The sequence below is a fragment of the Sprattus sprattus genome, assembly GCF_963457725.1.
Source record: "Sprattus sprattus genome assembly, chromosome: 18".
In the NCBI taxonomy this organism is placed as follows: Eukaryota; Metazoa; Chordata; class Actinopteri; order Clupeiformes; family Clupeidae; genus Sprattus; species Sprattus sprattus.
The window spans coordinates 16,902,519-16,926,060 of NC_137916.1; the positions used below are offsets into that span (position 1 = coordinate 16,902,519).

At 41.8% G+C, this 23,542-nt stretch overlaps 3 protein-coding genes across 3 annotated transcripts; 2 read left to right on the forward strand and 1 right to left on the reverse strand.

Annotated features, from left to right (window-relative positions):
* Positions 1-2,351: 2,351 nt before the first annotated feature.
* On the forward strand, positions 2,352-3,259 carry LOC308378984 (interferon alpha-1-like; the record flags this gene model as incomplete). Its single annotated transcript, XM_080856019.1, has 5 exons — positions 2,352-2,477; positions 2,564-2,650; positions 2,755-2,895; positions 2,985-3,083; positions 3,170-3,259. 5 exons carry the CDS (start codon positions 2,352-2,354, stop codon positions 3,257-3,259), a joined length of 543 nt encoding a protein of 180 aa, XP_080712145.1.
* Positions 3,260-10,548: 7,289 nt separating this feature from the next.
* Positions 10,549-12,177, reverse strand: LOC308379135 (fish-egg lectin-like; the record flags this gene model as incomplete). Its single annotated transcript, XM_080856190.1, has 5 exons — positions 10,549-10,693; positions 10,822-10,907; positions 11,039-11,256; positions 11,720-11,947; positions 12,060-12,177. The coding sequence occupies 5 exons, from the start codon at positions 12,175-12,177 to the stop codon at positions 10,549-10,551; spliced, it is 795 nt and encodes a 264-aa protein (XP_080712316.1).
* A 10,106-nt stretch (positions 12,178-22,283) lies between these two features.
* LOC308378934 (interferon beta-like) lies at positions 22,284-23,216 on the forward strand (the record flags this gene model as incomplete). The annotated part of the gene is made up of 5 exons (XM_080855960.1): positions 22,284-22,409; positions 22,496-22,582; positions 22,709-22,849; positions 22,938-23,036; positions 23,127-23,216. 5 exons carry the CDS (start codon positions 22,284-22,286, stop codon positions 23,214-23,216), a joined length of 543 nt encoding a protein of 180 aa, XP_080712086.1.
* Between the last annotated feature and the right edge of the window lie 326 nt (positions 23,217-23,542).

A 23,542-nucleotide genomic window follows, 5' to 3' on the forward strand; every position in this document is an offset into this window, starting at 1 on the left:
TAGCATACGTACAAATAAATTAAGCATGTCGTAAATTTGATCACATTGGTGAAAACGATGAGAACAAGGACCGTGGAATGATGAATTGTTGCATCTAACGACGACGTTTGTGCCCGTGTCTTCTTGTCCAAAACAGGTGATCGGAGGCGTTCTGCAAGATGAACCCGAGCGTGCGCAAGGTTTCCTTTCGCACGACCTCCCACGCGCAGGCGCTGAATTTCTGGAAGCACAACAGGAATTGGAGAATTTTAGGACTCCGTTCAAAATGAAAGTCATGGACACATAGTCGTCGCAGTTCATGGCGTGGATTTTTTTAATAGGGTTTGGTCTACCTTTTGTTGAAGGAGGTCTGCCATTTCTTTAAAATACGCATCCAGTAGGATTTCTCTGTTAGGAAAGTCGTCTTCGTTCGCCTGAGATGAGTTCAAAACCTTAAGTAGCAACAGTAAAGTTATTATTATGGACGTTCAGGCTCATTCATTTAGCAACGAAAATCAACCAAAGACAGGTAAAGTTTATGGATTACAACTTACACACTCGTTCTCCTCGACCAGTCGGTAAACTATGTTTCTGAAGTCGTCTACTTTCCTTTGGTCCCAGCTGTTTGGCATGGTGTCATTCTCAAACAGGACATCAATTTTTCTGAGTGCTTCATAGATAGATTTCTTTATGCCAACGTTGACCTGTTGTAAAGAATCACGTTCATATTGTCCTTTCGGTGTGCTGCCTTGTATCTGTGCACCAGATGCAAAAACCTGCCCTTACCTGTGAAGTCCCGTTCGACTTGAAAGCAGCGGCAGGGAATGTAAGCTGGACGTTTTGATCAAGGCACTCGAATGGAAAATAGCCTCCCTGAAACAGACAAATAATTTACTCGTACATTCCGATTTCCCGGCATAACGAGATGTATCTAGGTACACGATATCTTTTAAAAGTGTATATGTTACCATGTTATCAGCAAGGCCGTTGACTTTCTCTACTAGTGCCCCTTGTAGCCGGCACAGTGAGTGGACATGCACAGCGCATAGCATGATGCTCAGCAAAGTGAAGCTCTGTGGTGCCATTCCGTCTGTAGGTCCGCGATGCAAAAACTGCAACAGATGAGATGAGACATCTTTAAATCACCTCTGCAATGATTCATTCAAACAATCATTCATTCTTTCAAGATTAAGCTATTATTGGCGCGATGAACGATGGTGGTGCCTCCTGACCCGTTTTCAGTACCAAGTCGTCGTAGGCTGGTTTGCAGTTGTGTATGCCCGGTAGATCCATGTTCTGAATTTAAACCTCCTGGATGAATAGATGTACGAAAAGTGAAATAAAATGCCTTCAGCGTGAATGAAATAGTCTGGAAAGTTTGAGAAACCACACGAGGAGCTTTTCGATCTTCGGTGACCACTGTTCCGCTTTTGTGGCTTCGTTAGCGGTAGCCTATAGCTTTTTTGGTAACTGTGGTGGCAGAGACCCCAAACTCCACAACCAATGACTGCATAAATGGGTAGACTTAATACTCGGATGCAAGTTGTCATTTTCAACGCTTGTACGAGATACCTTGTAACCTCCTCTTGAGGACAGTGGTACCCGTTCACCTGCATAAAACCCCTATTTGATAATGTTCGAGTCTGTTGTCTGTATGCATGGGGAGCAAATTTACATGGGTCAACTTTCATGAGCCAATTATCATGTAGCATTTGATGAAAATACCCCCGGACAACTGTGGGTGTCAACACGTCTATTAATCTATTAAATTTCTAGCAGCAAGTGGCACAGGGAACATTGTATGAACAAAGGGTTGAATGTTTTCCACTAAATATAAGTAAATTCAAGATGCAATTTAATGGGGTCATTTTCATTTCATTTTGAGGGCAACTGTTTGTAGAGTGGTAATATGTATAATATATTCGAACTAGGAAGGAAAATAGCTCTATACTGTAGTACAGTTCACTGTTAGTAAAGGTGCCCCCCCCCCCCCCGCCCCCTCTACATCTTTGAACAGCTACGACATAGAGTAACGGTGTCTGGTGGTTTGGGTAAAATAACTGTTTAGAAATGGAAATGCTCGACATCCTGCGGTTTACGAAAAAATTCCCAAATAATTCGCTTTGAACATGCTAAATTAACGGCCTCCTCCCTCTTTCACTTTTTTTATTCGAATGAGCCCTATAAAACCACAGAAGTGGAGATGGAAGACAAACCACATAAGATCGACTGGATCTACAACCACATCATAAGCAAGTATGGTCAAGCTTGGAAAAACCAAAATGAAATTAAAATATAATGGCAGTTTTCTTCACCTTGCAGTGTAATGGTTTGGTTGTTCTCCTTTTCAGTTCAGCTAATCTACAGACAGAATGGTACTTCAGAGCTTCACCTGGGTGACCATCATCCTCTGCTTTGTGGATGTCAGCGCGGTACCCATTACATGCGGACTCCAAAGAAGATTGGTAGACAAATCCCACAGCCTACTAGAGAGCATGGTGAGTTTTGAATCGAAACGTTGAATCGAATCGCAACATATGGTTTTATTCATGCAGTAACAATGTTACTCCGTCTTATCTCACAGAGTGGTCGCTTTCCTGTGGAGTGCCTTGAGCATAATCTACCGATTGCATTCCCGTCCTCTGCCTTTAATACCTCTGAGACAGCAGAAGTAAGTGAAATCCTCGAAAAGCAGTGGTTGTGGATGAACATTGACCAAATAGAAGAGAACGTCGTTCTTTTATCACACTGAATGCATCATCTGTTTTTTTACAGAGTGGTGGTGCAGAGAAGGCGGCTTATGAAACTCTCAAATTGATTGACACTCTGTTTGCGAATGACTCTATGCCGACCAGCTGGAATAATCTGGAGGATTTCCAGGACATTATTTACCGTCAGATTGAGGAGAGCGAATGCGTGAGTCAAACAGCTAGTGATTAGAAAGACAACTCAATTTGTTATAACAGTATATTTTAAATATAATATTGCATTCCCGTCTAAACCAGATTATGAGCAAAACTCAATCATCTCAGGAGGATTTCCCAGCTAGAAATGCAACGCTGAAAACATACTTTGACAAAATAGCAACAGTTTTGAAAGAAAAGGTGAGGAAATGAGGCGCGCGCAGCAATGTTCTCTATGTAGTTTTGGTTATTGAATTGTTATTAATAACTATTATGTCCCTTTCCAGGAATCCAGCGATTGTGCGTGGGAGGTGGTTCGAAAGGAGATATTATACACACTCAAATTTATACTCCAGAGCTCCACCTACCTTATTTAGTCAAGAAGCAATGTAAAAAGAGATATATCTATCTAGCCTATCTATCTATCTATCTATCTATCTATCTATCTATCTATCTATCTATCTATCTATCTATTTATTTATTTATTTATGTTTTTCCAAAACTTTCAATAATTTCAATAACATCAAGACATCATCAATTTATTTTTTTATTGTTATTGTTTTTTTTTTACCACTTGTCAATTAAATCCTATATGTGTATGCATGTATGTATTTTTTTTTTTTACACACCTTTGTAAACAAAAAATAAATCTGCAAGAATAATAGACCATTGCTTTTCTTCAAATAATTGAGATTCATTCATGCAAGTGAAATTCATATTTCAACACATATACATTAGAGTAACTATTCATTTGGGGCAATTTCAGGCTTACATCCTGGGTGTGGGGGATAAAGAGGGGAATATTTTTTGCCAAATAAGAACCTATAATAATGACTGATTGACTGGCACCGATACACTTTCAGTTTCGCTTTCCACTTTCCATTTACACCTACTACATTTCCGGAAGCGCTGGAGTAACTAGGGAAATCTGCAACTAAGTGCTTCGCTTTTCCTCTTTGACCAGAGTGTGAGCTCATCTATACAATTCGTCTTGATCGAGGTCCTAATTACATTGTCTTCGCTCACTTCTCCTGGCGATGAATCTAACTGTAATTTAAAATCCTTGTCATATAGGCGTCACTTTGCATAAAAGTGTTTGCCAAATACCAAAGCCTTAACCTTCCACAAGAGTCTCTCCAAAGTCAGCCACAACTTAGTTAAATAATATAGCTCAGTGGTCCATGTTGAGGGATCTGATGTCCGGATGTTCAGTACAAGTCAAGTCAGCTTTTATTGTCAATTCCACATAGCTCTGCTTTATAGGGGATAGGGATTTTTTTTCTCAATGATAACAGTGCAACATAGAACACAACAAATAACAAAAAAATATTAAAGGCACAGTCCACGACTTTAATCGCATACACATTTAGTCAAATTCAGCGAATTGCTCCTCACGGTCCTCTGTCTGTTCAGTGTTTGAGCTGCGTTGCTGTTGGTACCCAAGAAATCCTCATTTTGCATACCAGAGGATGAAGTCAGTGCTTTATCGTATGCATGTTCACAACAAACATAAAGAGTCCAACTAGTTTTATTACTTATGCATTTCTGCAGCTTTTCCATTTGACGGTGAAATATAATTCTTAAGAGCTCTACTAGCTCAGGGTCCTAAGTGTCCAAATACTGTAAAAATAGATGAACGCAATATTATATCAACTACGTTTCAGACATTAGACTGTAGGCGGGCAGAAAAGCAGGACAAATCAGTGGTCTGACACTCTGCCTCTTTGACGATCTCCTCTGCCATCTAGACAGTCCAAGGGTGACATAAGGGGAAGTCTCACAGTCTTTGTGATCACCAACACACATTCCTCATTCCAGCTGAGGTGCGTCCACCATGCATTTCTCCGACCAGATACAGTCAACGGAGAACCCAGCTACTCACACATTATTCCAATATATAATGCGAATAAAGTCTGCAAATTATTCCTAAAGGCAACGGAGAACACAGCTACTGACACATTATTACAGTCAAGGAAGAACACAGCTACTCAGACATTATTTTCTAGGCCTTTTGGTATGTATTCGATTGTATTCAGAAAGCCTCGTCTGAGGGTTTCTCTGTGATGTACCAACTCAAATCGTGTTGGATATGGCTTTGTCATGTCTCGGGGTAGATATATCGTATCTTGTTTTCGCTTTGCCACAGTGTGGTGACATATTAGCCTAACACCATTTTAAAATGTCACCTGATTTAACGTCATTCTCAGAGTAGATCAATGTCATAATCATAATTTGAAGAATGAAATTAGGGGAATTATTGTAACCTTTATAGGTAACATATTAGAAGTAGACAAGCATGATTACTAGATGGTCCATATGGGAATGGAATCAATATGTATTCAAAATTATTGATTTGTTTAACTTTTTCCTTAAAATCATACTAATTTTTACTTTAAGGTTATGAGTTAAGGCGAAGGATAACATTTGGTTCATTCCTGATTTACTTTCAATTGTGGGTTTGTGTTCGAGCAAACCAACATATATATTTTTTTTTACATTTAGAGAGACATTTCTGTACATTCATACAATAACTTTTCAAAAAGTAATGTTGTGCAGTAAAGCTAAATTGAAATATAAATGTAAATGCAAATGTTAAATGTTACATGTTACATGTTAAAAGTTAAATGTTAAAAGTTAAATGTTACATGTTGCAAGTTACATGTTGCAAGTTACATGTTAAATGTTAAATGTTAAATGATAAATAATAAATGATAAATGATAAATGATAGATGATACATGATACATGATGATACATGATACATGATTAATGCTGAATGTAAGTGTAAATGCAACATTTTAAAAACGGTCCCCCTTTATAATGTCACACCGGTTCTTATCAAGAAATTCGCTATCATGTTCATTAGGCTACATGTCTATAATGGGCAAAATCAGTCCAGAGAAACGATCAAAATATTGTCTTCATTTACCAAAATTTAAGGTTTGATTTTAAACATTCACCAAACTCGGTGAGGTTGTGGCACAATTTGAGTTTTTTTTGTTATGTGACTGTTTCTTGAATGGTGATTTAGGGTGGAATCACAACTTCCTATTTTTGTCTTCGAGATTCCACTGAAGGCACTTATATATTAAGGGAAGTCCCAGAGATGACAGCGGCTCATCTTGTGGGTGACAAAAATGTATTTCCCTGCACGTTGCAGGTGCCCGAGAAAGGTCGTTTGACGTTACCGTCATCCCGAAATCCAATTCATGTGTCAATTCCTCTAGCCTTGGCGCTTTATCTTCGTTTCTCTGTTCTTATGATCAGAGAGTTCAGGCACTCCAATGTGCTGTAGATTTCATGTCTGACAACCTCCCATGCACAGAAACTGTAGCCCTGAAATGAAAATATAATCAGTAGGTATAGCCTACTCATATTTTAGATGAACCTGAAATACTGAGTTGCACATTGTCAGGATAACTGATACATCGTGTGTTATTTGTAAAACAATTCGATCATTACCTTTTGTTTCAAAGTGTGTTTAAGTTGTTTAAAATAGTGTTTCGTTTTATGAAGCAGCCCACTGTGAAGTGCATCCAGACTCGCACGAAATTGTCCCTCCGCCAGCTGTGAAGTCAGTAGTCAAAATCAGGGATGACGATGGCCATTTGCAGAAGTCTCGGCTTAAAATCGTAGTAACACAATAAAGAAACCTTACGCATCCAGACAGGTTTGTGGTTTGCCTGAATACAATATTGGCGAAGGCGTCCGTGCGTCGATTGCTCCAAGAGCATGGCTGGTGGGGCTTGGCAAAAATCTTTCTGACTTGGCTCAAAACCACATAAGAGGTCAGTATCACATCCGCCTGTGCTGGGAGAATTTTCCGTTTATTTGTCTGCTTAAAAATAATAATATGTGTGTGATGCAGAAACACAAAATACATCGCACTTGGAAGCAACTCAGTCAGAAAACTCTCCGCTAAACTAAAAATTAGGTGTGTATTTATCAAAAACTTTGCATCACCCAATTGCATTCTCGATACCATGACTAACTATGGATATGGACTGGACGGTTGGTTAATGGTTAGAGAGAGAAGCAGTTTCGATGCTCCCTCGGGCTATGGTGACAGTTTGATACCTAATCTGGTAGCCTAGATAGTCTGTTTATTGTTTGTATTTGTCTATCTGGTGTTTTACGGTAAAATAACAAATTCAAATAAGACGTTTACAGTAATTCATGTAGTAAGGAGTAGCCAAGAGTCAAGAGTTTCCAGTCGTTACTTGTGCAGGCTGATAGCTTTGTATCAGACGTTCCATACAATATACGCCTATTTGCTTTAGCTTGCTGATCTAACGAGTCGTACCCGTCCCACCACCACACTTACATCCAGTTGCTTGGAATTTTCAAAAATGGCATTCCTGAGGACCAGATGTTGACGGAAATTCTCCTCCAAGCATTGCACTGGGAAATGCCCCCCCTGTGGAATCATGTAAAACATCATGTGCTGGTCTTATTTTTACGGAAACTGCATTGCAGTCCCTTGTCTGTTTATGAAAGTATACCGTGTTCTATCAACCTATCAGATAACTACAATCGAAAATGACAGCCCCAACCCATCCCTGGCTTTGTGAAGCACCTTAAATAGAACTTACCATTTCCCAGAGAAGTTTTAGGCATTGTTCATTCAGGTATCTGAGACGTCCATCCTTCCATCGGCACCCCATAGTGAAACCCATGAAATACAAACTAATTCTCAACCCGAAATGATACATTGTATCCTTCCACACTCTCCGAAGGTCGTTCTGTTGGCTTTAGACTTATTTAGCAGTGCATTTCGTTTTAGTGCGATAGAGCATATCCTGGGCCCTATTTATGGCACCTCTAGGTACCTCCCTGCATTCCATTCGCGCTATAGATCTTCTAACATGTCTCATCTTTCAGAAAATGAATCATAAATAATGAGGTTTTATTGTGTTCTGTTTGAACTCCATGAACTCAGAATTTTTGTAGTCCTCCACGAACAAGTTAGACATCATCTGTGTGCATGTTCATATGCGCAGGTGTTATGACGGGTCAGAGTCAGGACTTAATTCTTCGTCAAGCGCTGAGGAACATCCTTCATTTCATCAATCTTAAGGTTCTGCCAGATTCTTTATATATACAGCTTGTAGACCCGACTGATAGACTGTATAAGGAAAGGCAAAGTAATGGCCGACGTGTTTGTGATTAAAAAACTACTACTACTGCTACTACTAGGCTACTTCTACTAATGACGGCCACAGATATATAATATTTTGTAAGATCTGCAAACAATTCGCAAGATCTGTTTTCCTACAAAGAACATTGAATGGGTGATAATAATAAAAAAAAATATCCAAGAGATTTCCGTAAAGAGCATTTAACTCATCTTGATCCATCATGCCTCGTCAAACCATTCAATTGTCTTTCAGATGCATGAGTCTCCCTGCATTATTGCTGGCCTGGTTGTCGTTCGAGCCCCCTGCTGGTACAATAGCTGCTGGTACAGCATTCAGAATTCAGAAATAATAATTATTATTGGGATATAATGCAGCGACGACCAGTGTGAACAGTGAGGAGTGGCATTTACTTGAGGTTACTTTCTACTCAAAGCAGACGTTGATTTCTTTAGAGTGATGGCTAACTGTATAAGGAAATGGAAATTGAATAATAGCCTAGCTACTCTACATGAGGGGCACATGGGGTCCAGGTCCAGATGGCGCTGTGATGCAGAAAGCTCAATATCTGTGTTTTGTCGAAAAATATATCTTATTTTATTTACTATGCATAGTAGCGATTGAATTGTAAATTTGTCTGTAAATAAACTAGACTCACAAGAATTAGGGTATTTTATGCGTGTGCCAGTAGCTTGATAAAGCATGCAAATTATTTGAACTATGTGTCTATCTAATCTTTTTATTTTATTGCAATCTATTTTATTTACTTTGTTGCTGTATTATTGTCACGTTCCTGCTGAGCTCCGCTCCGGCCACGTCCCCTTCAGCTCACTTATAGGTTAGTCTTAATATATCTTAGGTCAATATATACTCTTGCAACTGCACTTGCGGCTGGCCCGCAAGAACCACAAGAGCCCCTTGCGCTGTTATGTAACCCCTTTTGCGTGCTTAAGTGCGCCCCCCAAAATGTCTAGGGTCGGTCCCGTCTCCTTCTGTCTTTTAACCCTGTAGTGTATTAGTATGCCCTGTTTCTGTGTGTCCTGTTCACCGGCTGATTCCTTCAATAAACTCTGCATCACTACAGTTTATTACAATGCTTTGGCTCATTTCACGAAACAGAAATTACATTCTATTCTAATTGTCAGATTTTAATGGCACACACGACACACTGTATCACACACGTGCATATGGAGGCGACACAGGACACACACACGCAGGCATGAGGTTGCGGTGAATTTATTCTCTGCTTTTTTCCAATCCTGGACTGTCCTTCCTCCAGGATCCCCCAGGAGCAGTGGGCAGCTTGTAAGCGCCCGGGGACCAAGTGTTAGTGCAGTGAACTGTCCATCTTGGTCAGTTCTTCCTTTGCATTTTTTTCTATTGGGAGGAGGAAGGAGAAAGTGGAGGAAACCCCTTGTGAACACAGGTTAAACATGCAAACTCCACACAGAGGCACCCAGGAGATAGCCCACCTGAGAACTGAAGGTCTGGGGAGGACCTGACCCCAGAGCAAACAGCACTCCATGCAGGAATCGAACCCATGACCTTCTTGCTGTGAGGTTGCAGTGCAAGCACCTGAGCCACTGGCTACACGTGCCTCACCACACAAACAACACGTACAAACCTCCAAACCACTGTGCACTGGTTCACAACAAATTGAAATTTCTCATTCCTTTAATGAAATTGCAATTGTATTAGCACATCCTTGTAAATGACAAGTACAATTGCCTACAGTTTGCACAAACTTCAAATGATTTAGCAAATCTTTGCAAATGGTTAGGTTCAATAGCCTTCAGTTAGCCCAATTACCAATTGAACACATCTTGCTGGTCTAAACTGGCGGTTGCTTCTTGGTCAAGTCGTTGTTCTCTGCAAAACATATCGGCATAATTTACTTGTGTACATCACCTGCCCAATAGTTCACTCCACTGCCAAAATCTTTCAGGCACATAATAAAAACATCACGGTATATACTGTGATATGAATCTCACGGATCATCAGCTTAATTTATCAGGTGCAACTCCAACTTTACTAATCAAGGGGGAGATTCACACATCACACAGTAAGTTTAGTTAGCTGACAGGTCCTATCAAGGAGTCTATAGGAGTATATGGCATTGAACAGAGACTATCTTTTTGTGTCACCAATCGAGTATATCTGGAGAACTGCTAATAGAGATGAATAATGAAACATGATGCAAGCAGTTGAGTGTCATTTTGAGTACAATATGCTTTATTGATCAGCAAAGCCACAAGTAGAAATCATTATGATTATTTTAAAGACAAACAATTCTGGAAAGTACAACCTGATATACCATCATGCAATGACAGGATCCCTTCAGGATATTTGAAGTCTCTGGACACTGATGTTTAAAATCTGCACAATACATGTGTTTTTCCATATGATCCAAACTTTAACTGGATAAAACATACGGTCAGGGCGATCATGCCTGTTCTAATTATGGGTGTGTTAGAAGATCGGACACGAATTAAAGGGTTTGACCAGCAAGGCTGCCTCTGTGGAAGAGCAGTGCTCAGTCAGAGCAGTCATAGATGGTGTCATTCTTCAGGATGACCCAGAGATGGCCCAGATCGTAGGACACATGCTTCACCTGTCCAGTGTAGAGCTTAATGTCTGTCCAGCCGGTACCTTCAGGTTTACAGGCAGACGTGGAATCCCTGCAATGGGGATATTTCACTTCTATTCATGAAGGAATCATTTACAGTTGAAAGAAAATGCATCACAATTATGAAAAAAATTATGCAAAAGGTGCATCTCCTAAACAGAAGAGCTCGTAAAGACAAACCTGCGGAACGCATGTCCTATAGAATTTACACCATAGACAGATCCGTCACTTCCCACCTCGATCATAGACAGGCGTCCTGGAACCTCCTGCCAGGAACGTCCCCCTCACAATTAAAGGCGTTCACCCCCTAGAGGACCAAACAAAGGCTGATTAGCTAAATCAATTAATTTATTGATTAGTAATTATTCCAGAGAGAGCAGAACCCAGCATGACTTACCTTCCTCACAAAGATTTGATCCTGACTGTTAACACCCCAGCAGCTATAAGGACCACAGCTGTAGTACTTCAGGCCGCCGGTCATTTTGCGCCAGTTCATAGCACTATTACTTCTACTGTAGCCAACTGTGTTCTCCTTTGGAAGACAGAAGGGGACATCGCCATGATTGGCGCCTGCCACAAACTGGTCTCCCCCAGTATCAATCTGCTTCAAGAGCCCTGGTCCAGAACAAAAACATTAACTTACGATTGGTCATGATCCCATATGGAAAATGTCTGTAAAAAACCTATTGGAATAACACTTGTCATGTACAACACTTGAACACCACATCTGTGGGGAAGAGCTGTCACACAGAAATGATACAAGGTCCTTCAACATGTTTTTCTGTTACACAGAATTATGGACCCTTTCAGATACGGTGTTAACACACTTTTATTATGTACTATATCAAAATGAACATAAATTAATCGTACAAACTTTCCCATATTGGTTGACATCATAATAAAGACACACATCATTCGAAAAATATAAACGTTTCTGTTAAATCATACCAGCACATTCCTATTGAACCATACAGCTGCACATTGAGGTTGTAGGAATATTGCACTTTTATCTCTCTAAAAATGACTACCTGTGGTGGCCCACAATTCCATATATGATCATTGGTGTAGTTATTCTTACCAGGTACATTCACCCATTTAGCACCAACAAGTTTATAGATCATATTTGGTCTGCTGGCTCCCCAGACTCCTGCAGGTCCTACAGTGACATGCTTCAGTTTGCCTGGCAACTGAGTCCATGACGATCCATACAGTGTGAAGATGTTGTCATTTTTGTTGACCCCAAACACTTGTCCAAGACTTGCATCAATCTGCACCAGGCCACCAGGGACCTGCTTACAGCTATACGCTGCAAGACAAACAAAAACACTTAAATGCAGTGGTGGGTTGTCAGATGTAGTCAGACAGAGCAGGGAAAGATGGAAAACATGCACAGGATTTAGTCAGTCAGACAAACTTACCCACACATGAAGACGGCAACAGACAGTGCAGGGCAAAGAGAAGTGTTGGCAGTATAGCTGGCAATGTCATGCTGTGAAAGCTTTTCTTCCAGCCAGGAACACAGAACTCTATAGTCATATTCTGGATGGCTAGTGGAAATGACGCGTGTTTATCTGTCCTTCACATTACCATATGCTATCAAAATTAATTTGAGGATGGTACTAAAACTCGGTCTCATTAATATTAACATCTTGATATAGATTTATCCAACAGAATTGGGGGCTTCGTCCGGGATCCCAACATCCGGTGGTTCATCCTGGGACCGGTTTTGGAAGGCCAGCCACTTTGTTTGGCTGTGGGAGGCGAGGAGGAACGAAGAGACAGCACTAGTACCTACTCGGACCCTGAGTCAAATCTTCATACCTATAGAAGTGCCCTAGGACTAGGGGTCCACAGAGGGTTTGGTCTTAGGAACCAGAGTAGGGACTCAAATCCTTTAGTGGTTATAGGAACCAGAGTAGGGACTCAAATCCTAAGTGGTTTTAGGAACCAGAGTAGGGACTCAAATCCTAAGTGGTTTTAGGAACCAGAGTTGGACTAAAATCCTAGGTGGTTTTAGTAACCAGAGTTGGACTCAAATCCTAATTTGACTCTCCAATGTGGAGACAACTGCGAGAAAAGCCAAAGACAAAAATATAATGGGTGTATTATGATGCCAATACTTCTAAAATAAATAATACAAGTGATCGGTTTGAGGATATGGCCAATCTGATGATCGAATTACCAAATCCAGCTGCAGGAGCCGAGGACGCGCCTGCGGTGGTGTATGTGTACCGCCACTGGACACATGAAGTAATGTTGAAGGCAGTAGAAGGGGTTCCGCATCCCTCAAAGGGAGCGGAGAGGTGCACTAGGGAATTTCAAATCTATTTTGACCTCACTCAGACCGTCACCACGGTCTACACCTTGGATGATGCCTCTCCTTACTACCTGTCTCGAGACCATAATACCAACAGGGTTGTGTGAGTGACTGGGGGCTGGACCCGCAGTATGAAGCACACCGGTGACACGCCCCTTTGTCTTTGCCTGTCTCGCCTCATCTGAGACCGGTAAAGTTTGGTTTAAGGAATACCCTGTTGGACTCCACTAAACATTAATCCGTTACCTTGCGGCAGGCGCCTAGTATCCCTGTGGATTGTGTGGTTAGTCCGTATTGTTTTTGAAAATGTGTAGATTGTGCCCCAGACACTCGCTGATTGGAGTGTTGGGGATTGTTTGTTGACTTCCCTCATGCAGGGTCACTCGTTACTTTGTTTCTTTCTCGTTTAGCTGTGTGTTTGAGCACAGAAAGACTTTCTGTTTGCTAAACTTATAGTTGTGTTTGCATGTTTTGAAGAACTTGTTTTTCTTCTTCTGAGGTAGTTTGCCAGCGTTATAGTGTTTTTACAGGCATCAAATGTAAAGTCTGTTTCCTCAGCTAAGCAGTGCCCACAATAAATCCTTCTGTTACTGGCCCAAACAGTGCGTCCGGGCGCAGTGGGTGTGTAGTGTGTTTTTGCTGCGTGGGCAGGGTGTTTGCACTCAGTAATTAAGCGCATAGCCTTGAGGAGGCTTCCCAGTCTGCATTTCTACAAGAGCATGTTTAGAACAGAGGTGAAAAGCTTCTTACGATCGTGTGCACAACTGCCATCCTTGTAATATAAGGAGCCTCGGACGTCAGAGATCAACCACATGGTTATCCCTGTTGAAAACTAAACTTCTGTCTATATAAACCTTGTGCAATGTGTTTAATATTGCTTCACGTTCAGCCTTGTGCTGGGAGTGGGCCCGATTGCAATTGTTGTTTGTCTTATAAATATACTTATATGCATCTCCGGAGTCCTGAGGTAACTTGGGTGAATTTTCACCTAACAAGCAGTGTACGAGAGCGCAAAAGAGGCGCACAAGTACACAATCTGCTGGGGATGAGCTGGCATGCAGCGCGGCAAAGTCTTCTGGGGCTGGCTGACATGCCACAAGTTGAGAGAGAGATGCCGGCCCGGACATCGCTTGGCCCAGCTTGGGTGACTGCTAACTCCAAGTGCCCAGTCAGGGACTGCCATAAGACGGACACCCTTGTGTGCTGTTCCTACAATGCAGCTGCCCGTGCCGCACATTCTGGTAATGCGCCGGCCATCTTGTTGGCAGCGATCAGAAAAACGCTTGGTCCAGAAGATCGTTGGTGGATTCTACTCTTATCACCCACTCCCAGCTTACCAGGGACATTGGCGCTGCAATGACCTCGGCAGTGTTGGCACGTAGGCAGGTCTGGCTGAAGAACCTCATTAAAATGGCAGTAGTGCCAGCTAAGGTTTTTTTATCCTGACCCTCAGGGTGTGTTTGACTCCACTGAGCAGTCGCGACGTACAAGAGAGTCCGTTCATCGAACCTTTGGCAGGGCTGCCCCTTCGTCGCAACAACACAGAACTCCTGGCCATGCACCGCTTCGATCTGGTGCTAGTGGGGCGGGCAGGAGACAGAGCGTGGAGCATGCTGTCTCTATGGGCGGAAGACCCCCACAGCGTCAGCCAACACATCAGCTGCGTTTTTCCCCCAGGGCATCCACTCAAAGGCAATACCCCCACAGAGCTGCAGGCTCTTGTGTAGAGCCACCTAGCGGTGTGAAGCCGCCTGCCGAAGCCGTCTCCCAGCTTCGCCTGAGCAGCTGGGTAGAGTGTGTGTCAGACCAATGGGTGCTGGCTACAGTGGCGAACAGCAACAGAATTCAATTTGGCGGCGCCCCCCTCCCTTTTCTGGGGTTCAGGTGACCATAGTCAATGACCCAGTTCAGGCGGAAGTTTTAAACAGAGAGATTTTAACCCTGGAAAAAGAGGCTGTCGAAAGGGTAAGCTCCGATGAACAGCTTGCTGGGTTTTACTCCAAATGTTTTATCATTCCATAAGAAGACAGAGGTCTGCGTCCTATCCTGGACCTAAGGCGTCTAAACGCATTTGTAAAAGTGCTACCATTCAAAATGCTGAACAGACAGCAGATTTTAATGTCCTTCGAGAGAAGTCCCTGGACTTGAAGGACGCATACTTTCACGTTCCGATGTGCCCAGTCCACAGACCTTTTCTGAGGTTTGCATTCCAAGGACAGGCTTACCAGTTCAGAGTGCTGCCCTTTGGCCTGGGTGAATCTTGAGAAGAGCAACCTCAGCCCCACACAGAATACAATGTTTGTGGGGCTACAATTAAACTATGTCAAAATGCGTGCCTCGCACATCTCCGTCGTCTTTGCGCATGCTCAAGGCAAGGTAAGCGGCAAAAATGTCGGTCCATGTAACAGCTTAACAACAAGAGCCGCTTCCCTTAGAATTTTTCACACCTTCTCGCAAAGACGATTCTGTCAGAGCGGCTTACAAAAAACACACATATAAACGACCCTAAAGTAACGCGTGCTCAGTCTCTGAGGCTCAGTGCAAAAGCTGAACTCCCAACAGGTGTTGAAGAGTAAAGACCAGCTCCAAAGGGGAGGTGGGCAATAGGCCCCATCTCGTCTCAACCCTGGTGAAGAAACCAACGACTATTCGCCCCTATAGGGGAGGTTAGACTCGGATCTAGGTCATGTGGTGGCTGTGACTCTGCTCTGTATGCATACTGGTGGGGGCAGGAAAGGTAGATATAAAAGTGAGTCGAAGGGGAGGACCACACTTTCCTTATTGACTTTTGCTCTACAGGAGCATGCGATAATCAGGATGAATATTACTCGGCTGATCATAAATATCTATATGCAATTACCCAGGGGAGTCCCAGTCAATAAGGGGAGTTTGTCAATTACACTCGAGATGCAATACAAGGGATACACAAGCAGTTAGATAAGACAAGTTTAATGGCATGGCACAATAGAATGGCTATAGACATGATATTAGCTAAGAAAGGGGGTGTTTGCCAAATGTTTGGAGATGCCTGTTGCACGTTTATCCCCAAATAACACAGCTCCTGATGGCTCCATCTCCAAGGCACTGGAGGGGCTGACAAACCTCTTGCTGAAGCTGGCTGAGAACTCTGGGTACTCTGTTCTGTTCTCTGACCTGATGGGAAAGTGGTTTGGCCAATGGAAAGACATAATTACCAGTGTTATAATAGGGATGTTTGTTGTTTGGTTGCTGTTTGATAGCTTGTTTTAAAGCTCTTGTTCTCAGGGCAATACAATCTGCTGTGGAGAAACGAGATATCATGTATTCTGCACTCCCTGCGGGGGAAGAAGACTATGCTCAGCCAACTGCACCTGCTTATGATGATGAAGTGTCTTTGCATCTCTGTGATTCCACCATTTTTAATTAATGAACTGGGCTGGGAAAATCTACAGAGAAGACCTGTCTGGGGAGTAAAATATAATAAAAGGGAGGATTGATACAGAAATTTAATGAGGACATTGTTATTCTATTTTAATCTGAATGCATATCCTGTTTGCTGAGGCATACTGTCTTGCTGAGGCATACCACCTGTTTTTGTACTGATAGTCATGCATATGGTTCTTCTTTCAAGGACATGTTCTGAGGAACACTTCTTTAACTTCTGTAGCGATGTGAAACAGACAATTCATCATCCTGGGAAAATAATGCCCTTTCTCTGCTCATGAAACATGTTTTTTATACTCACATAAAGGCTGGCTGCGCCTAGCTCAACTTTGGAGTTTGTTCATGATATTTGGTTGTGACACTTTCCCTCTTTTGCAAAAGATAAAGTGCTGAAATTCTGATTGCTGGTCTCTGTCTCATTAATATTAATGTCTTTATATAAATGTATCCAATACAACCATACCTCAAAAAGTGTCAAATTGTTGAATAGGGTTACTTTAGTTTTAGGTAGAAACGCACCTGGTGTTACACTTTTAAAATGTATGTTTGCCCCATGTGTAAAGTCCTGTATGTCCTTGAATGTCTAGCCTGTCTGTGACAGTGACAAGGGCACTGCTAAGAATTCTGGGGGCCCCCACAGAATGTTCATTTAGGCCTGCCAGCCAGACTTTAAAAGCCGATTATAGAGGTTTCTGAGGGCCTCTAGTAATGATCAGGGATCTTCAGATTTTGAATACACTTTTCCCCTATACAAGTCTGGTTCATACAAGTGCTTTTTATTTTGTCAATTAATGTGCTATTTGTTGGCAATTCAAATTAATGAATGTATCTTATTGCATCATGTGTTGATGTGGTGTGACTCCTATAGGCAATCTACAGGTATTACATGTCATGTAACTACATGGGTGTTTAAACTGTGAGTTGCTTCTTGTGACCCCGGGAGTTGGAGGGCTCAGGAGGCCTTCATGCCCAGAGGCCCTTCATTTCATAATCCGTCCATGCTCTCACTTTGTGCAGAGGTCACATTACACACTACTTTGTCTAGTTATGCTATAGGCTGGTCAATAAATAATAAAATAAGTTTGAAATTAAAAATATTTACACTAATTTCAAAGAAATGTGGGCATACTGTATGTCTTTTACAGAAGTGTAAACCTTTGAGTTTTTTTGAAAAAATTATAAAACAACATGTAACAGAAGTCTGTCTGAAAGAGTAGTCTCTTCTGAAATCTTGTTGGAGTTGAGTTGTTGCAGGAAGAAAACTGTGTAAACATGATTGGGAGTTAGCCATCTGAGGAAAAGTGTGGTAAAGTTACAGAGTTGGAGTACATAAACCCTAGCTTACTGTCATCTAACAAAAACATGGGTCACGCGACTCAGCTACAGCTACTGTATGGAGTGTTAAGTCAGAGACCAGAAGAAGAGAAAGGTAAACCAATGACTGTAGAAACATCATTTTCTACAGTTTCTACAGTCATTAAGGTAAACAGACACAGGTATATAGGGATCCTTTCCATGTTGGCAGACACTTACAATAACATGAGCCTGTCGGCGGGAAAAAAAAGTGGTTTACTTTGACGCAGATGCTTGCCCCATAGGATTGCATTATAGCCACATTTTGTGGTTGCTGGTTATTGTGCTCTTGCTCAATACTGGACCAATTCTGATTCTTGTCCCTAGTAATTTTGACCAAAAAAGATGGGAAGATTTGGCCCCGGTTCTGTGGAAAACATCATGTCTTATGCTAGTATCCAAGACTGGGCGCCCGGCCTTGCTAAAAGACTACAGACCAGTGGCCCTCACTTTACACATCATGAAGACACTGGAGCGGCTGGTTCTAAGTCACCTGAGACCTCTGACCAAACATGCACTTGACCCCCTGCAGTTTGGGTACCATGAGAGTGTAGGGGTGGATGATGCTGTCCTTTACCTGCTCCACCGGGCCTACTCCTACCTGGACGAACCGGGAAGTCAAGTGAGGATCATGTCCTTAGACTTTTCAGGCGCTTTTAACACCATCCAGCCTCTCTTACTTAGAGAGAAGCTCGAAAGGATGGGGGTGGATCCCTTCTTCACATCCTGGATTACAGACTACCTGACAGGACGGAGGCAGTTTGTCAGACTGGGGAGCTGTGCCTCTGGCATAGTTGTGAGCAGCACTGGGGCTCCACAGGGGACTGTGCTGGCTCCGTTCCTGTTCACCCTCTACATGTCAGACTTCATCTACAACTCTGAGTCCTGTTACGTCCAGAAATATTGGACCAGAGAGTTGGTCATTGACTACCGTAGGACTAAGCCATATCTGCAGCCTATTAACATGCAGGGCAAGGACATTGCGGTGGTGCAGACCTACAAGTTCCTGGGGGTGCATCTGGACGGCAAGCTGAACTAGTCGGCTAACGCAGGTGCACTATACAAAAAGGGACAGAGCAGGTTGTTCTTCCTGAGGAACTCAGGTCCTTTGATGTCTGCAAGGAGATGCTGCTCATGTTTTATCAATCAGTGATGACGAGCGTGCTCTTCTATGCTGCAATCTGCTGGGGAGGAAACATGTCAAAGAGGGACACTGGGCGGCTGGACAAGCTGGTAAGAAAGGCGGGCTCAGTGGTGGGGCAAAGCCTGGACTCACTGGGGACTGTGGAGAGACGGATGCGGGGCAAGCTCTTCGCCATCATGGGCAATGTCAACCAATGTCCTGGCAGGACAGTCCAGTAACCTCCGGCTCAACACGCTACGTTCTCGGTTTGAGCGTCTTAGGAGGTCCTTTGTCCTAGCTGTCATAAAACTCTAATTATATGTCTGGACTGTTTTGCACTATACCTCTTATCTACATTGTATATAACTGTTTTGTATTATATTGTCTGTTTGTATTGTATCGTATTGTCTGTACATATTGTCTGTAATTATTGTAAGTTAGAGAGAGCTGCACGATTTTAGAATTTCCCCACGGGATTAATAAATATATCTATCTATCTAATTATCTATCTATCTATCTTAGAGGGTTTGGCAGGCTACATGCCAAATTCCGAGCTCTATGATTAAGCCTGCTCTTTTCTTAAGGGACAAATAGACACAGAAGAGAACTTATGGGTGCAACCTAGCAACAACGTGTTTTGTCTTGTTGTAGTTGCTAAATGTTTCGGTTTGTTCGTGGTGCTCTCTTTTTTAACGACAGGGTGAATGTATACGGTTTGGGCCACGTTTCAGGCTGAAACTGATGCCCGATGAGCAATACGTCACTGTCCTTTGGGCTATGCTTTATTCGATTTTTTCAAATGAAGGAAAACTCAAATGACGGTTACAAATAATTTATTTACTTTAAACACAAACATTTCACGTGACAGTAATGCATAAATAAATAATCTTAATAACATATGTACAAATTCATGTCGTAAAATTGATCACACTGGGGAAAACGATGAGAAGAATCTAACGACGACGTTTGTGCCCGTGTCTTCTTGTCCAAAACAGGTGATCGGAGGCGTTCTGCAAGATAAACCCGAGAGTGCGCAAGGTCTCCTTTCGCACGACCTCCCACGCGCAGGCGCTGAATTCCTGGAAGCACAACAGGAATGGGAGAATTTTAGGACTCCGTTCAAAATGAAAGTCCTAGGTTTTGTAACAGGGGTTTTGTTTTACGATATGGTCTACCTTTAGTTGGAGGAGGTCTGTTATTTCTTTAAAATATGCATCCAGTAGGATTTCTCTGTCAGAAAAGTCGTCTTCGATCGCCTGATATGAGTTCAAAACCTTAAGTAGCAACAGTAAAGTTATTATTATGGGCTCATCCATTTAGCAACGAAAATCAACCAAAGACATGTAAAGTTTATGGATTACAACTTACACACTCGTTCTCCTCGACCAGTCGGTAAACTATGTTTCTGAAGTCGTCTATTTTCCTTTGGTCCCAGCTGTTAGGCATGGTGTCATTCTCAAACAGGACATCAATTTTTCTGAGTGCTTCATAGATAGATTTCTTTATGCCGACGTTGACCTGTGGTAAAGAATCACGTTCATATGGTCCTTTCCGTGTGCTGTCTTGTATCTTAGCACCAGATGCAAAAACCTGCCCTTACCTGTGCAGTCCCGTTCGACTTGAAAGCGGCGGCAGGGAATGTAAGCTTGACGTTTTCATCAAGGCACTCGAATGGAAAATAGCCTCCCTGAAACAGACAAACCATTTACTCGTACATTCGGATTTCCCGGCATCACGAGATGTATCAACACGATATATTTTGAAAGTGTATATGTTACCATGTTCTCAGCAAGGCCGTTGACTTTCTCTACTAGTGCGCCTTGCAGCCGGCACAGTGAGTGGACATGCACAGCGCACAGCATGATGCTCAGCAAAGTGAAGCTCTGTGGTGCCATGTCCGCGATGCGAAAACTGCAACAGATGAGACATCTTTAAATCACATCTGCAATGACTCATTGAAACAATCATTAATTCTTTCACAATTAAGCTATTATTGGCGCGATGAACGATGGTGGTGCCTCCTTACCTGTTTTCAGTAGGCTACCAAGTCGTCGTAACTGTAGGCTGGTTTGCAGTTGTATGCCCGGTAGACCCATGTTCTGAATTTAAACCTCCTGGATGAATAGATGTACGAAAAGTGAAATGAAATGCAGCGTGAATGAAACAGTCTGGAAAGTTTGAGAAACCACATGAGGAGCATTTCGATCTTCAGTGTTCACTCTTCCGCTTTTGTGGCTTCGTTAGCGGTAAAGTTTTTTTGGTAACTGTGGTGGCAGAGACCCCAAACTCCACAACCAATTACAGCATAAATGGGTAGACCTAGACTTAATACTCGGATGCAAGTTCTCATTTTCACCGCTTGTAAGCACATGTACGAGATAACTTGTAACCTCCTCTTGAAGACATCTTCATAAAACCCATAGGCTATTTGATCATTTGCTGGTCTGTTGTGCATGGAGAGCATATTTACATGGGTCAACTTTCATGAGCCAATTATCATGCAGCATTGGATGAAAAAAAAAACAACGTTGGGTGACAACATGTGGATGAATATATTCTGTTAATCTATTAATGTTCTAGCAGCAAGTGGCACAGAGAATAAAGGGTAGAATGTATTCCACTAAATATCAGTAAATTCAAGATGCAATTTCATGGGGTCAGTCGAAAAAAAGGAAGCCTTAAAGGCAACTTCTGCTGGACAATGATTCAAAGCATGCCTCAATTTGCACCATGACGTAATCTACATTAAAAGCAAACATTGGCGTTTGGATGCTCTGCAGTCCCTAATCAGTATTGATAACCTGCGGGTAACTTGTCTGAACAGTTGAATAGGCTACACTCAACGTGTCATCTACATGGAAAAGTGGTTGAAAACTCATAAATAAGTATTTTCTGTTAAAGAGGAGGGTTTTGAGAACATAATGTTGTGTTTAAAAATCCTTCAAACATAAAATATGAAATGAAAATGTGAAACATCAACTTCTCTTACTATTACCATCTAAGCCTAAACCTCATGTGCAAACATTTTGAATAATTTTAAGTGCAACTGTATGTTGAGTGGTAATTTGGAGAAATAGCCAGTCGTACATTAAAACTATACACACATATTTTAAAAGCTACGACGTAACGGTTTCTGGTTGTTTGGGGAAAATAACTGTTTAGAAATGGAAATGCTTGATATCCTTCTCCTGCCGTACACGAAAATCCCTCTTTCACTTTTTTATTCAAATGAGCCCTATAAAACCACAAAAGTGGAGATGGAAGACAAACCACATAAGATCGACTGGATCTACAACCACATCATAAGCAAGTATGGTCAAGCTTGGAAAAACCAAAATGAAATTAAAATATAATGGCAGTTTTCTTCACCTTGCAGTGTAATGGTTTGGTTGTTCTCCTTTTCAGTTCAGCGAATCTACAGACAGAATGGTACTTCAGAGCTTCACCTGGGTGACCATCATCCTCTGCTTTGTGGATGTCAGCGCGGTACCCATTACATGCGGACTCCAAAGAAGATTGGTAGACAAATCCCACTGTCTCCTAGAGAGCATGGTGAGTTTTTAATTGAAACGTTGAATCGAATCGCAACATATGGTTTTATTCATGCAGTAACAATGTTACCCCGTCTTATCTAACAGAGTGGTCGCTTTCCTATGGAGTGCCTTGAGCATAATCTTCCGATTGCATTCCCGTCCGCTGCCTTTCAGACCTCTGAGACAGCAGAAGTAAGTGAAATTCTCGAAAAGCAGTGGTTGTGGATGAAATGGGCAACAGTGACCAAGTAGCCTACCAAATAGAAGAGAACGTCGTTCTTTTATCACACTGAATGCATCATCTGCTTTTTTTTACAGAGTGGTGGTGCAGAGAAGGCGGCTTATGAAACTCTCAAATTGATCGACACTCTGTTTGCCAATGACTCTATGCCGACCAGCTGGAATAATCTGGAGGATTTCCAGGACATTATTTACCGTCAGATTGAGGAGAGCAAATGCGTGAGTCAAACAGCTAGTGATTACAAAAACAATTCAATATGTTAACAGTATATTTTAAAATCTAATATTGCATTTCCGTCTAAACCAGATTATGAGCAAAACTCAATCACCTCAGGAGGATTTCCCAGCTAGAAATGTAACGCTGAAAACGTATTTTGACAAAATAGCAACAGTTTTGAAAGAAAAGGTGAGGAAATGACGCGCGCGCGCAGCAATGTTCTCTATGTAGTTTTGGTTATATTGAATTGTTATTAATAACTATTATGTCCCTTTCCAGGAATCCAGTGATTGTGCGTGGGAGGTGGTTCGAAAGGAGATATTATACACACTCAAATTTATTCTCCAGAGCTCAAGCTACCTTATTTAGTCAAGAAGCAATGTAAAAAGATATCTATTTATTTATTTATGTATTTATTTATTTATGTTTTTCCAAAACTTTCAATAATTTATTTGTGCGCTGCAGACACAGTCAATACCATAAATTAATTCCATCAAGACATCATCAATTCATTTTTGTATAGTTTTTTTTTTACCACGTGTCAATGAAGTCCTATATATGTATGTATGCATGTATGTATTTTTTTTTTTAAACATCTTTGTAAACAAAAAATAAATCTGCAACAATATTAGACCATTGATTTTCTGCAAATAATTGAGATTCATTCATGCAAGTGAAATTCATATTTCAACGCA